A 16,211-nucleotide genomic window follows, 5' to 3' on the forward strand; every position below is an offset into this window, starting at 1 on the left:
ACAACTAGAATAAGACTAATATGTATTTGCGTTGAAAATGACCTTTTGTGGTCTAAAAAAGTAATGTTTTTAATTAACCTCAAGTATCGAGCCTTTCCCTCTGCATTGAATTTGAGAATTATAATAATACATTTCTCAGAGACTCTCACAATCGAGCTATAAATTACTTCAAATCCCATGCAATCCACAAACCTGCAGCAACTCCAGCAAAGCATATAGTATTTTCCCTAATCTCGACATAATTACATTTATTATGATATTCTACTTTGGGTAACAGTATTTTTACAGCACAAAACACGAGTCACTGAGTTCACCACCTGCTCTTTAGAAGTGGCTAGTACAAGCACAAGCGGCTCTAAAAACAGTACACTGTGGTCTGCTTTTCAGAGAATCGCAATTTATAGGACATAATTAACTGGGACCAAAGTCAAGTAAACAGCAGTAAAACAATATGATGCTAAAATCAACTGTTGCCTCTTGATTATAATAAATGAATATGCCAATAATAACAGAACATTTTCTTTTTAATACTAGTGTTTGTGGATGTCTGCCCATGCGTAAGACATGGTCTGGTATGTAGGAATGCATTCACACCCCGAGTTTCTAAATAAACCCGGGCCAGACAAGTCACACATCCACACTATAACAAACTAGCCTAAATGGCAGGTTCATCATCAGTGTGTGACTATTCTTGTCCAGTTTTGTGTACACCAAAGCCATCTTGATGTTTTGGTGGCTCCTTTCTTAACGCAGAGGGGTCAGCGGTATCCAAGGAAACAAGCCAGGACCAAAGAAGACAGATCAGAGCTTCAGTAAGGACACAAGGCCATCAAAACATCAAGGAAGACAACAATCTGAATTATCAAAGCTTCAAAACACATGAAAGTTGATGAAGCACAAAGAAGCAGAACCCATTTGATAAAAGTAAAAACTAAGACTTGTTCACATGCGTCTGCTATTTGTCCCAATGTAAACAAAGTAACTACCAAACTTGCGTGGGAATGTATTTTAAGTGCGCACGGAAATTTCTGGGGACTCTCCAGCAGACATTATCAGTCAATCAGTCTGTGTCACCCATGAGCATGTGTTAAGCCTGTTTGTCTGGAGTATTCAGTTGTTTCAGTGATAACCATCAGTGACTCACATTATTTTGGTAAGCCTCGTTTTCCTTAATGCTACACTCTGGGAATTAAAGCACCACAGTTCATTTGACTTGACGTTTGAATTGCGCTTGTAGAATTGAGCCCTAAAACACTAATTAGCCCATAAAGAAAGAAAAGAGTCATGGCCTCGGCTGGTACACACTTCTGCGCACACGGGCAGAAAGCGAGAAACCATGAAGCTGACTAAGGTCAAGTCAGCATGGGAATATTGCACCTCTGAGCTCCCAAACACACAGCAGGATAAATAAAGTCATGACTAAACAAACTTATTTCTCTAACCTGAGAGAAAGTGAGAGTGTCCTGTTCCCGTATTGACTTTGTCTGGGCGCACAAACAGCCACAACTCCTTTTGATTGTCTTTGCTCGACTTTGGCGAAGCAAGGAGGATCTTCTCAGCCTGGAGCTTCTTCTTCTTCTGGTTGCTGTTGCCCATTTTCGTTGGTCCTTATTAAGAATCTTCCATCTTGTCTCACATTACAGCCTGCACTTCGCCCTCTTCCACGTCCTCGCTCTGTATCCTGCACATGCAAGTCAATAATGCACTTCACTCCCTTCTTCAGTCCCTGTGGTCAGATCCGTCCTGCTGATTCACATGCTGGCCAATACTGGATGTGCCAAAGACCCACTGACACCATTTCTAGCAAGTGTGCCCGCACGCCAAAAGCAGGGATACAAAAAGAGCAGAACAAAAGCTATCCATTCAGGGATATTCTACGAGATGACACACTTCTTGTCGTCCAGCTGCTGAAGCCGCACGCCATCCAAATGCTGTCAGGCTCACTACTCGTGTGTGTATCTTCTGTGGCTGAGAGTGGAAGAGCCCCTCCCCTCTTCGCTCCTCTCTTCCTCTAAGCGGCCACATACATGCACACACTAGTATACAACACCTTTGCTTCTCAGCTAATAGCACGCTCCACTTAGTCCCGCCCTAATCCCATCTTTCGGCAAAATGCGATCATTATTTGTTTTTATGTGAGTGATTCCACCAGGATGACATCAAGGTGGAGTGATGGTGGAGCACAGAGCACATTATCAGTCGTGGTTATGAGCAGGAAACAGAGGCAATAAATCGTATGATAAAGAAAACAGAGGGATGCGGGGTAATTCACAGGAGCTGCGTCTCGTGTCAGACACATCAGGAATTCCTCACGTGTTTAAATGCGCGTACAAAGAGAGAGAAACGGAGAGTAAAAAGGGTGAAATGTGGATGAATGCAAAGTGGTCTCAAACTTCAAAGCTTGTTGCGTGATGAAACATTTCAATGCCCTGGCTGCGTGGTGCGAGATGTGAGGGAAATGGAAGGCGAGGGTCGTGGTTTTTCAACAGGTAAGCAATCGCAGGCATTTTGGAGGTTATTGTAAGTTAAGAAAAAAAAACATTTAACCCAAAGTCAGATCTATGCACCATCCAATCACTGATCTTTACAGTGTGCTTTTTATATAACATTCTGTACAGTCTAGCCATACAAACCAGAGTGATATGTGTCATAGAGAATAATCCCTCACAATACAATATCTGCCAAAATAAAAATGCCACTTAATGCATGTACGGGGGAAGATTACATTTACTATGAATAACTCAAAAGAGATTATGCAAACAGTTCATATCTTTAAAGGCAATATTGGCACTGTCTTCATGGTAATGCTATCCAGCCTGACCACACTAAAATCTCTTGTGTCACTTAATGCTAATAAATGGGCTCCAAGTTTCACCAGCGGATCAAGGTCTGAAATGAGGTCACAACCGACACTAGGAGATGAAAGATGAAATGTGCGTGGAATAATGTCAAGTCAAAATTGCTCCTATAGAAACAAAAATACTATATAGAGACCGAAACAGCACAGCAGTGATTGCTATAGTCACGGTGATCACGTTTCCTGCACGCCCTTCATCTTCTACTACCCTTCAAATGAAAGAGAGAGAAAGAGAGAGAGAGAAGGGGAGAAAAAACTTCAATAAAAAGCAGATTTACTGACTAGGGTTGGAGAGGGAGCCACAGGGCTGACAGGAAGGATATTTACAACTCTCATTTTTCTGTACAAGAAGAATCGATTTGGAGGCAGGTTGTTGGGAAGATTGCGATATTTTTCTTAATATGAATAAAGATTACCAGCGCCCTGTCTCTGCAGTGTAAAATGATCTGTTACATAGAGGGATGGAGAGAGCGAGCCACTGCCTCCTCCTGATGCAGCCCCAGCACAACCACACCCTGTTCATTTGACCAGACTCAGATCAGTTCCATCACATCTTCCATCAAATCAAGCCTTAGATCAAGTTCAACTCCATCTTTGTGTAGGAAGCAGCCTTCACTTTATGAGCTGTGAAGTGTCAACTCCAAATGCCCTAGATAAACTTAAATAGGTTAAAAAAAGGTCATCAAAGTCATGTCACTGTCATACCAGGGTTAAAAGTGTTGACAACTGCAGGAAACGGAAGAGGAAAACACTGAAATAATGTGGTGAATGCAGAGAATTGCCATTGTCAGTGGTTGTCACGGTGACCATTACAGGGGATTTCAACAGAATAACAGTAGGCAAAGCACATTCCCCTCAAAGGAGGGATTCAAAGGTAGTGAGAACACGCTGTGGGGTAGTGTGGGTGGCTGACCTATATAACCTTGTCTTTATTTCTCTGCTCTATTATGTGTCCAAATGTAGAGATGCAATGCCAAGCACTCCCACTTGTGGCAGAAGGGTGGTATCACAATTAATTTAACTTAACAAAATTACTCTAATTATGGTTTGATGCTTGCCAATGGTCAAGGTCAATTTAGTTTATTTCTTGAGGTAATTCTTGGATGAAAGCTGAAATTAATACTAATACTTAAGAACTGTCAATTATTCTACTGCTCTCCTGTACAGCACAAAGCAGAAACCTGCTGAAGATAAACTACTTTGATCATATAATCCAAACATGGCCCTTTATACGACTGTGAACAGCCAGAATTCCTTGGCTGGATGCTTTGTCTTGTCCTGCTCCATGATCCACTTTGAAATACATTTGTCCAAAAGGAGAACACACAGCTCGCTCAGGTAAACAGTCTCCACAGGTGTATCCATTACTGCAGTTACATAATGAACGTGTATAAAAGCTAAATGTGTTGTACGCCTGTGCACACCCGCAACCCGTCTGCCCTGATGTTTTCCAGCTGCGCCTTCGCCACATCAAACCCACGGCACATTCAGTAAAACTACCAGTGCTGCTAAGTCTTTAAACAATAACCACAAAAATTAAGTTTCAGAAGGATACTTTGTAAAAGAGGCATGAGGGTTAGACACGCTTTTGTGAGATCAGCTTATCTCAAACAAACACAATCTCATATATTGAATTATTAAGCTTCTGTATACGTGTTGCTGTCAGCTGCTTTGTGCTTATGTACTGTATAATTCTATATGAAGACACGAGGCTTGAATAATGTAGTTGTCTCTGTTGTAAGCTCAGTATTGCTGCCACACAAAGGGCAGTGTTGCCTTGGTGACTTTCAGGAGCGTTGCTTTAGGCCCACGGCTGATGGATGGGGTAAGAGGAATCTGCTTACCAGGTAAAATGACCTCGCATCGAAGTGTATACAGGTGGTGAAGGATGTTTTCTGGAACAATGTGTGTTTTCATTAAACTTTCACACTCTTTCCACCCATCTCTCTGTGCCTTTCACTCCCAGGCAGGCTGCATTTGAATTGTATTTAGTGGCCTGTAATCGAACAGAACCTGTATATGAAAGGCTGTCAGTATAATGAGATGTTAGCTCTCCAATTACTCTGCCAAGTCTGTAATCTACATTATAGTTTGTGAATACCCACCCATACCCACTGAACATGATGTGGCATCCACACATGATTTACAACACCTACCGTATTTTCCAGACTATAAGTCGCACCTTTTTTCATAGTTTTGACTGCGGTGCGTCTTATACTTATATTTTTACTTATATACTAATACTTATACTCCGGAGCAACTTCTATGTGATATTATTTGTTATTTTCACACTTGCAACTGCATTTTCATACTCAAGTGCAACTTATATGTTTTTTTCTTCTCTATTATGCATTTTTTGGCTGGTGCGACTTATGGTCCGGAAAACACGTAAATATAACAGGAAAAACTGTGTAAAAATTCTAAATAGGATTTCATTCTCTCAAAATGATAAAAAAAAATATTTAAAAATCCTGAACAAAAACAACACACAGTTTTAATCATTTCCATTTAAAACTACACATGCAATGTCCATGTCTAAAATGTAGTTATGTTGTCTTTTATCTGACCCTTTTCAAAACCTTTCCAGACCTCATTTAGAACAGGCAATAGCAAGAGACACATCCCATCCATTATTCAACTAGCACCAAAGCTAAATAAACTCATACCATGACAAAACACTAACATATCACAGAGAGGCATTCATCATTATTTCTGTGCTTTCATTGCAAAGCTCACAGTTCCCTCGTGTTGAGTGGACCACATGGCTGGATGGATGTATGAACAAAGACAGTACATGGACACTCTGATGGAATCCCGGGGCCTATCCACAATGACCTCAGCGCTCAAACAGTCCAATGGAGCACACTGGACAAAGCAGGTAGTCGCAGCCTCTATGCTCGGTGTTGTTTGGTATAGAGGTGATGTAATGAGCCTGGTGTTAGGATGGCGCCGTGCTAAGCCAAGCAACACTCCGCTGACAACACACACACCCTTTGATACAGGCGAGCACTGTGTCACACTAACATGACTTTAAATAAGGAGAACTGATTACACAACAGGCACTGCAGGGATCACACCCAATGGAAGATGTTAGGCAATCTGGTGAAGAAATCTGAAGAATAGCATGTAAGAACAAAGACAGTTTTGTCCAGTTTTAGTAAAGGATTTTCAGTATTAATTGTAAGTGCGAGTAAAGAAGACTTAACATTTGATTGACAGGTAGTCCACATGCGATTACATTTTTGCCGTGCCCTGGCTGTCTCCTACAATTCGAGGACATCAAAGTGCTAGCTTATAGTAATGGAAAAATACCAAAAAGTAACATAACAACGATCAAATTTAAAATGACATTTTCACACTTTCGAATAAACTGTTCAAAAAGCATTTCTGCCACATTCTAATTTAGACTAGAATGGAACCATGTTTTGCATTTGCTATTGTGGAAAAGTTGCTTTAATTAAACGGCAAAAAGAGTTCCCTCAGAGCGCTCTCGAGGCTGAATAGGGCTTTGTGATTTGTTGTAATCTCTGCTCTCCATCACATAACTCTAGACCCAATCTGGCAACCAGGCTGCCACGCACACACACGCACGCGCACGCACACGCACACGCACACGCACAGACACAGACACAGACACAGACACACAGACACACACACAGACAGACACACAGACACACAGACACAGACACACACACAGACACAGACACAGACACACAGACACACAGACACACAGACACACGCGCACGCACACGCACAGACACAGACACAGACACAGACACACAGACACACGCACGGGCACACGCACACGCACACAGACACAGACACACACACACAAACCTGAACACATGCACTTCAAGTTCCCATGAAATACTTAAATTAGAGGGTACAATTCTGGCCGTATTGCTCAACTACCGATCTGAATCACAACAGAAGTAAATAAATAAAAAAAAATACACCAAGAACAACTAATTCTTTGTCTTGCAGGGAGAGTTAAGTGACTCATCTGGTTCATAAAGGCCAAAGTGAAGCCAGAAATGTCATTATTTAAAGGTGCGCAACGTCTGTTTTCTGGGGGAGGGTCCGCTACATTCTTGTCGCCATGGAGATATTATTGTTTTGCCTTGAATATTCCAATGTATGTCATTAAACCTTTATTCAATGATGGTGTTTTTATTGCTCAAAAAGGTTTTTACAGACACAAGCAGAAAAGTGACATAGTAAAGTGCTCCCTTACAGGTACTTTCACCTGCCAATAACGACACAGGTAATGACAAACGTATTGTTGTTCCCACATGTGAGCACCATCTGTTTTCTCCAATCCAAACTAATCATTGTTTCTTTTGATCTTACCTCCATTAGTTACTTACTGCTGTGTTTAAGCCATTCTTCTGAACTAAAGCCTCAGAGTGGGTGTTAATGCTGACACTAGTTTTGGACTGCACATGATCTGAATAACACATAAACATATTCAAACTATATCTTCAAACCGAAAATAAGTTCTAACGGTTCAGTGGTAAAAGTCACATCCTCAAAACTTTTAAATAATAATCAGTCTGGCTACAGTTCGTCTTTTTTATCCAATCTCGTAATCAAAGAGAATGTCAACCAAATGGCATTGATTTTTATACCAAAAGCCAGTTAATTTAGTTTCCGAATTAAAAATGAGCTTGATTCTGACTTTTTGACCATTACAACTTCAATGTGTTCAAAGCTTTCAGGAAAAAAATACTTAATGTATCTAGAAAGTGTCCGTACAAAGACATGAGTTGCACCACAGTTATAACAAAGGCAAAACACAGTGACAAAAGCCAATGGAAAGGCTTTAGAAATGGAACAAAAACAGGAAATGTGGAGAGTGGGTAATCTCTGCAGGGGAGCAGGCAGACGCATCAGTAAACAGAAAAAGGGATTAGACCCCAGAGCCTCCCTGTCTCTGTGTGTGGGTTAATGTATAAACTGATGGCCCCATGATAACTCTAAACTATTTCTTCATCTTAATCCACGGTGAAGAGAAGCTCCAACTTTCTATCATTGGCAAACAGACATGTGACATGCTGTATCTACTGTACAGTGTACTAGAGATACAGAAAGTTTCTAAATGATACAGCAGTGGTCAGCTCTAGTCATAAATCGCTGTTTTATTTAGTGAAAGTAGATTACTAATCCAAATATGATCCAGTTTTAGTTATAGCCTCTGGGGTCAGAAGGGGTCTAACATAACTTTCTGTCTTCAAGTGACAAAACTCCTAGTGTCGGTGTAATCCCTCATTCGTCCAGGCGTGTTCCATAGTAGAAAAAGCTTCAGTTGTAGTCATCTGGACTCAGTTTGAAAAAAATAGACGTTTCGACTCTCATCCAAGAGTCATTGTCAATAACAGAATATGATCCTAGTGTAAAAGTGCAAGGTCTCTCAGAAAACAGCACTTACTTTTTGAGACAATTCTGTTGCATTTTAAAAACATGCATGTTATCAGATCACGGACCAGGCCAAGTGCTCCTCCACGTCAGCTATTAACGAAATCAATCAAATGCAGGACAGTACTTTCAACTTCAAACAATAGGGACTACACCAGGTCTGATGAGAAAAAGGACGTCAGAAACTACAACTAGTCACTCATAGCAAATAAGAATATAAATGCATTTGCCTTATGTGACAGCGCAGTTGTAGTTTTTGTCCTTTTTTTATATATATATTACACAATTCATGGCTTGATACAACATTTTTCCTGTTTCCCCCTCCTTTGGTCTATTGAAGGTCAACACAACCCTCCACCACATACTGCACTGTTCAACACAATGCAACAGGTATTACACATCTGAACAACCCACTCATGACCCAAATCAAATTCCACCAAGGAAGACATTGTGTAAAATGATTACGGTATCATTATTGCTGTTAGTTTTACTGTTTTGTTTTTATTTAAACATTTACTTTTCTTTCATCCAACAAAATGTGTGCCAAAGTGTACTCACCGTTGGCAGAATCGTGAACGTGCCCCTCCCCTTTGTTGTCTTTCACACCAACCGCAGTTAGATTGAGCCCATTGCCAACGCTCTTCTTCCTCTTGCCCCGCTTTAACCAGCTGAAGGCTTGACCCAGGGAGCTGCCCGGTTTTCTGTATCCACGATGAACCCTCGCCTCTCGGGCCAAGATCTCGGTAATGTCCTTGGGCACCAGATCTCCCGTGGACCTCCTCCTGGACATTCTGCAGAGTAGCCCTGGATGTCCAAGTTTTCAAATCAAATCCACAGTCGCTGCATCTAGATAAAAGGCCGAGTCAGTCCCCTCTTTGGCCTTTGTCAGGGTCATAGGTTGTTAGTTCTTCAGCACCTGGGACAACAGTGAGAGCAGCAGGATGAGAACGATGGAGCGAGATGTAAGAGTATGACATAACAGACAGATAAACCACTGCAAATCAAGAGCGACATTAATTAGAATAGGGAGATTAGCTGGGATGAAACTTTGCTTAAGAAGGCTTATTGCACAATATGGGGATAAGAAGTAATCATCAAAGCAAATGTGTTTGAAGTGAATAAGCCTGAGGTAGACTGCAGCATTTTTACATTGTCGTACTAAAGCAGTTTCTTAGACTGCTTGTTCCATTTTCCGTCTATGTGGAAGATAATCCCGGGAGAATACGGCCTGGACCACTGCAGCATAAACAATAGGTGTGTGTCATGTGTAGTTTACATTTGCAAAACTGCATGTGTCATTTGTCTGTGTCTTTATATCAGCTGGTATATTAAAGCCCTCCCGAAAAGCTGTACATCCAGAGTTACACATAAAAGCGCTGAAACAAAGTGTGTGCAACTTACTGTGGTAGCGCTGTCCAGTCCACTGTTCCCCTGCTCGCTCCCGCTCCCTGTCCGGGCATTGCAGACCATGCGTGTGTGTTTAGTTGTGTGTGTGTATGAGGTGCTCCATGCTCAGTGTGCAGTCAGTCCCTCCCTCTGCACAAGAACCAGCCTCTCCTCCCACCGTGTCCTGTAAGAGCTTAGTCACACAATTTCAAATATGGGACGTAAAGTTTGCAGCTAAAAAGCATTACAACAACGATCACAATGGAATTTTAAGGACATTATATAAGCACACCTACCAGACATTTTTTTATTCAGCCTCCTTTGCGTGGATCAGGTGCAGTCATTTCAGAATCTCTCGGGAAAGCTGCCCAAAGGCCTGGAAGCAGGAAGGCAGACGAGGAGAAAAGGCAGAATAAAACAGCCATGTTTGAGTCTCTGAACAACAACAACAAGTTACAAACACGTCAAAATACTACAACAGGCTGTAGCGGTTGACCGTTGCAAGGCACACAACAGTTTGAACTACAGTAAAAGGGGGAGTGTCGCTTCTACTGTTGGACGGTCAAGACAAAATCTGATGCTTCGAAAGAAAGACATACATTTTTCAGACAGACAGGTAGAACAGGTCAAAAAGAATACCTACAGTACGTGTTTATCAAGTCCGGTTGTACTCACTAAACTGGAAGCTTTAACCCTCACACATACTCGCAAGCAACTAAGCATTTAAAACATGCATTGCACTATAAACAAAGCGGCGACATCTGGAAGCACTTTTTGGGGGGGGATTTCTTGTCTGCCTAGAAAGTTACGTAATGCAGCGCAAGCATGTCGTTCAAAATGAAATATAATGCTGACTGCTGTATAGATCTGTTGGTAGCATTGTGGGTGTGACTGCAAAAGGATGATTGATGTACTCAGTGGAGGCGTCCTAATGCCCGTTTGAATACAGTAGAGCCAAAAAGTACCAGTAATGTGTGGTTTTAAATTAAATATTAACACTTATACACAATATTAACACTTCATACTTAAGTTCAAAATGACAAATATATCCGACTGGTTTTCTGGTACTCTACTCTACTCTAATTTAGTTTAACTTCAAGCACTTTTACTTTTTAAAGAATATGTTGGCAGCAAGGAATCGTATGAATGCCAAAATATATAAAATATCCAAAAACTTGAATATAATTTTAGTAGCAGTGCAGTGGGAGACCCTCTGTTTGTGCTGAGGAACTAGGAGGGGTCTAAATGAGTCACTTTTGCGGCGCAGACTGAACAGTTTGGGTGTTTCTATGACAATGTAATAAAAACATTGCTTTAAGCGTGTCCACTCGGCGCACGCAAGGAACAAAACCATTACAAGCTAAAAATTCAGATTGTGTCAATACTTCAATACTGAGAGAACATGATCCAGTAAAGGCGTATGAAAGAAAGAAAAGAAAAGAGAAAAGAAACATATACTTTTAATTTGAGATTACGTTTAAATATTGTTTTTGTTCTGTGGCTCAATGTGTGTGGCAATGGTAATGATCTAAACATCATTAGTCCCACTTGATTTAATCACCTCCAGGCATACAGTATGTAGCTTGTTAGAAAGTACCATATAGCATAGAGTAATTGAGGAATGAGGGCAGAGTCAAATTTAAAGTGTTTAATAATAGATTTGGAGCATAGGGAGAAGTTTAAGGCTTTATATACTGAGCGATGAAATGCAAGGTTTCCTCTGCACAACTCAGAGCTGCTTTGCCTCACTAGACACAACTAGAGCAGGTAGTACTTTATGAACAATTAATATACTCATCACGTTTTTTATATTGTTGTGTGGTAATGATAACTGGTTAATCATATTATAATATAGTAGTAGTAGAGATGGGTAATATTGACTGAACTTAATGTATTAGTTGATATTTTGGGGAAAATGTGCTAAAATGTGTATATTTTACTATTTTTAACAGTATTCATTGATTTATGTTGCACTACATCGCCAAAGTACATTTCTAATTTGTGAAAGCTTTTCTGATTCTAATTCAGAATAACCATAAAAGGCATAAATATCACTTTGCTCTGGTTTGATTACACTTCACCTTTTAAGGCATTTTTTTTAAAAATTGTAATTACAATACACTTGATATTCTAATTTTGGATATCTTCAAAACAACAGTTGCAATATATTTTGATATATCTCTCACTAGTGGTGGTAGTACCATTATCAATATACTCACCATTCAATGTTGTTATATAGTCAAAAACAACCATAGTAAACATCTTAAAACTATATACATCTCAATTGTATATCTGAAGATAACACATGGCACAAAATTCTAAAAAATAATGGGGGTTTGTCAGAGTTCATTGTGTAGATGTATACAATACAATACCCTCAATAGATATTATTACACCCAAGGCTCCAAAAATGGGTATTTGCAAAAATGATCAGTGTTGGAAAAGCGAAAATGCCACAGATTTTCCCAATTTGAATACAAGTGCTGTACTTCATGCAGGGCTGGTTATCACGTGATTTAACAAAGTCTCCAAAGCTGTGTTTCCTGACAGGCAAAGGACAACTTACAGTAAGTGCCCCATTTGACATTTGAGCAAACATATTTTATGAGTGCTGAGTACTGGTCTGGTAGTGCTTGGTTCATTTAGGTGTTTTTTTCTTCAGATTTATAACAAAAGAATAAACACATAAGCAAAAAAACAAAAAAAGAGAAAAATCATGGCACACAAAACCCAAAGAAAATGTCTTTTAATCCACAGTCTGTCCAATTTGGCCATTTTTAAATTAAGCCCGAATGTAATCTTTTCCATTTTATGAATGTCCAATGTAATAATAGTTTTATGTCATCAGTTTTTAGTGAGGGCCTTTTTTTCTCTGCGGCCAGGAGGATGTGCCTGGTTTATTTTGATTTTAGTTTAGTTTAGTCTTTATTTGTCAGGGACCTTGAACAAAAACATTAATCTTCAAGAGAAAAGATGATCTGCACCAGATTTAGCTACTGCTACTTTCCCTCTGCAGTCCCTGGGCAGGTGAATACATCACAATAATAAAAGTACACATTTCATTACAATTACAACACAACACGTTACATTTCATTATTAACATTAGCTCAGTAAAATACACTATAAAACAAATTAATTTCTAAGAGTTACAGAATTAATACAGACAGACTAAAAAATACAGTTGAAAACTAGGTTGGCTGATGTTGGCACTGTTGATTATCCAGGATGTGCTGAGGTGATGCTGTGGAAAGAGCCACAGACAATTGTGTACGTACGTCTACAGCTGTTGAGTCATCGCTGCAGTCATTTTTTAAGTTAATTTTATAATTTTAAAGAAGAGAAGAAGAGAAAAGAAATAGTGTCACTGTCCTCAAGAGGCAATTTGTCTTGGGCAAATTCAATTTTTGTTTTGTTAAATTTGATAAAAAACAATGTATTTTTTAATTTAAATTATTAAAACATATATATTGCTATACAGTGTTTGCGTGAGTGCAGATCTGGAGAACATGGCCTGAGTAAGAATGGGTTTACAAACTGGCATTTAAACAGAGGTAAAAGAAAACACACTGACCTTAAGTGCCCTCTGCTGTTTCCCGTCCGGACGTGTCGGTACCTGCATCTTTGCCGTGACAATCACATTCCTCCAAACTGCCCCTGTGGAAGGTACACAAAAGACTTCAGTCACAACACTTAATGTCAACACATTATTTGATCGTGAAAGTCATTATGCTCCAGTTAGTATCAGGCGTTCAAAATGAAAAGTGGATGGGAAAAGGAGAGGAAATGTGTGAATATATGGGGAACTTTATCAACTCAATGAAGCTGTTGGTGCAGACTGTGTTTAATGGTGCCTCTAGGAAATATTTACTTCCAGCAGCCAGACAACAACTCTAAGAGGGCAGCGTTTTACAAGCTTGGTTGAGTCCTAAAACAAGGCAATATCCTTAGTCACGGAGGTCTCAGCTGCAAACATGAGACACACTCCATCAAAATTTTTTAGCATTCTGGTATTTGAACATAAAAGCAGTGATGTCATGGAGAAACAGGGCTGCGCTGCTGACCCTGGATTAGCTTTTCCCGATGTCTATCTTTGTTCCGCTATCTTCAGAAGAGGACATGGGAGGGATCTTTACGCATTTAACCTTTCACCGTCCATCTTTTTTATTGCTCAGTGTGTCATTGTGCTCCATGGGCAAGTTGAATCTGGCACTGATTTGGCTGTAGCGTCTGGTAACGACCAAGCAAGCCCGGGTCTACAGGGGTGCAAAAGGGTGAATTGCAACCTCATTTAAATGTGTTTGCGAGCCTCATTTCAGGTCAGTTAAATAATGACAATTAATGGAAGAGTATCATCTTTGCACTCCTTTGAAACTTGGATGCTCTCTCAGTCAGTTTAGACCCGGGCCTGCTATCAAAATGTGTTGGTAGCAGGTTATTAAAAACAGAAACTTATAATCTTGATTATTTGGCATGTCATCTGATAGAGACACACTGATACAAGATCTCTGTATGCATATTTTAGGCTTGGATTAATAAAGTACTGATTTATATCAAGAGTAAGATCCAAGTATGTTCAAAATAAATTACAATCAAACAATAAAAATGCCTAAATTCTGAATGCATTTCATAAATCCATTACTAATTATGAATAAACATTCATTTCAAATCTGACAACAATGGCATTGTTTTTATTGTAAGTATCTTTAAATCAATATGCTTGTTAAATCCAATGCGGTGAGGGTTGAAAAAACCCTGTTTAGATAAGAGTGACGCACTCATTTAAAAACAGTGCATGAAATATTTGTGCAGCAGGAATTCATGAGGGCGTGGTGGTGGCGGCTGGTCTGTTTTGGCTCAGGCTCAGTGGACACAACTTTCCATTCATCCATCTGTCTCCTCTTGGGGTCTTTGTCTGTCTATATAGTAACTCTCTCCAGGGGTTAGTTTAGAGCTGAAAAACCAAAATTAACCCCAGCATTAGTCACACGAACACGGCCTAGTAAGACAGTGTCTGCAAGTTATCAATGTCTGATTCAATACACTAAACTGATTATTTTTTTTTTGTCAAATACAGATCCATACTTGTGCAAAGTTTGTGTTTTAAATTGAATGCACTTCATGATGCATCCCACGCCATTTATACAGGCTCAGAACCACTCTTATGACTCTAAAACAGATTTACAATATGCAGACAGAGACATGCACATCCAAGACAATTGAACCTGCTGAGTCCAAAAGGTCAAAAATGTAGAGAGAATGTAGATCCACACAGCAGCTCTTTGGAGAGATGACATGTCAGGTGCATCTAAAACAGTTCAGTGCTGTAATTGAAAATAACATTTTGAACTGCAGTGCGGATCTACTTTGTTCATTCTGTATTAAAGCAGGAGTTTAAATGTGTCAGTTGAGGTTTAGTTGTAAAGTGTGAAATATCTGTAAACTTAATCACAAATGCAAAAATACATAACCAGCTCTTTTTACAAAAAAATATCGATTTTTTTGTATATCAATATCAATTTAATTAACCGATATGGATCTCGATGTGGGAAATCATTGGAAAATTGCTGTCTTTAAATACTATCAAACATGATCACAGTAGCTTTGATATTCTCTTCCCAACTGTTCATATCTGATGATCTTTCATGGGAACATACAGCACCAATGTTTTCTCTTCATTTAGAAGGGGTTAGAATCAGGGCATGATGTGTACAATTATGTAGGCTTCTCCACTAGAAAAAATACTACAATTAACTCCCTGCACTAACTGCTGACCCCTTGTGGTTGAACAGATCCTTGCTGGACGCTATATTACTTTATTTCTTCATGCCCATTTCAGCTATTGAAGGCAATGTTCATACATGTTTAATATGCTTACTCTGTGAGATCTAAACAAACACTCTCAAGGCTATGCATGTACATTATCTTTAAATGCAATTCCAGTGGAAAAAACATAACAATAAAACACAAGTCCAGATACAGTACCTGTTTATCTGTGTTGATCTGTTAAGACCATAAACAGGGGCCTGGTACAAACACTATCACGCTGATGACATGGCAGCTGACGGCTCTGGCCTCACCACTGTAATATAAACATCACATGAGGCAGTTGTCATTAAACCTCACTTAACCAGGGTGAGAGAAAATGGTATGATGAACTGTCCGACAGGCTGGAGTCAACAAGAACAAGTATAGTAACAATTATTAATGGGAAAAGGAAAGAGCAATGAAAATACTAAGGCAAGATTAATGTGTAGACTACATTTGCAAGAGCATCGGTTTAACGTGCTGTAGCAACCATGTGCAGACATCCCAAGCATGAAACATAAAATGGGATTTGTCCAGTCTGTGTGCGAGTAAGGATTTGTCTGTTTTTATCTTTTAATGTTTTTACACTCGATTGATGACATAAATTACACTTTTAGAAGCATTTATAGTCCAGCTTTCTACAGAAGACACGTAAAATTCAACACTGTCGCCCTCTTCTGGCTTTTGTCCCCTTATAGCTGATACTGTACCCTGTTTTTGCCTGTCGACTCCGCCAACAAAAGACAAG

The 16,211-nt window shown here is 39.7% G+C and overlaps 1 protein-coding gene across 2 annotated transcripts in view; it reads right to left on the reverse strand.

Moving 5' to 3' along the window:
- Positions 1–10,052, reverse strand: part of nhsl3 (NHS like 3) — a 30,822-nt gene extending 20,770 nt beyond the window's left edge. Inside the window, exons 1-3 of one of the 2 annotated variants that reach the window (XM_072447644.1) lie at positions 9,955–10,052; positions 9,674–9,851; positions 8,831–9,188 (exon numbers count right to left, since the gene is read on the reverse strand). In XM_072447644.1, the coding sequence (XP_072303745.1) occupies positions 8,831–9,062 (232 nt within the window). In that variant the 5' untranslated portion in view covers positions 9,063–9,188; positions 9,674–9,851; positions 9,955–10,052. Of the gene's footprint in view, positions 1–1,442; positions 1,702–8,830; positions 9,189–9,673; positions 9,852–9,954 lie in introns of those variants that run through there. The other variant, XM_072447645.1, reaches the window with a different exon arrangement.
- Positions 10,053–16,211: the final 6,159 nt, after the last annotated feature.

This window comes from Eucyclogobius newberryi, unplaced genomic scaffold, assembly GCF_026437365.1.
Source record: "Eucyclogobius newberryi isolate DKJ021-1_F unplaced genomic scaffold, fEucNew1.0.hap1 SCAF_16, whole genome shotgun sequence".
Taxonomy (NCBI): Eukaryota; Metazoa; Chordata; class Actinopteri; order Gobiiformes; family Gobiidae; genus Eucyclogobius; species Eucyclogobius newberryi.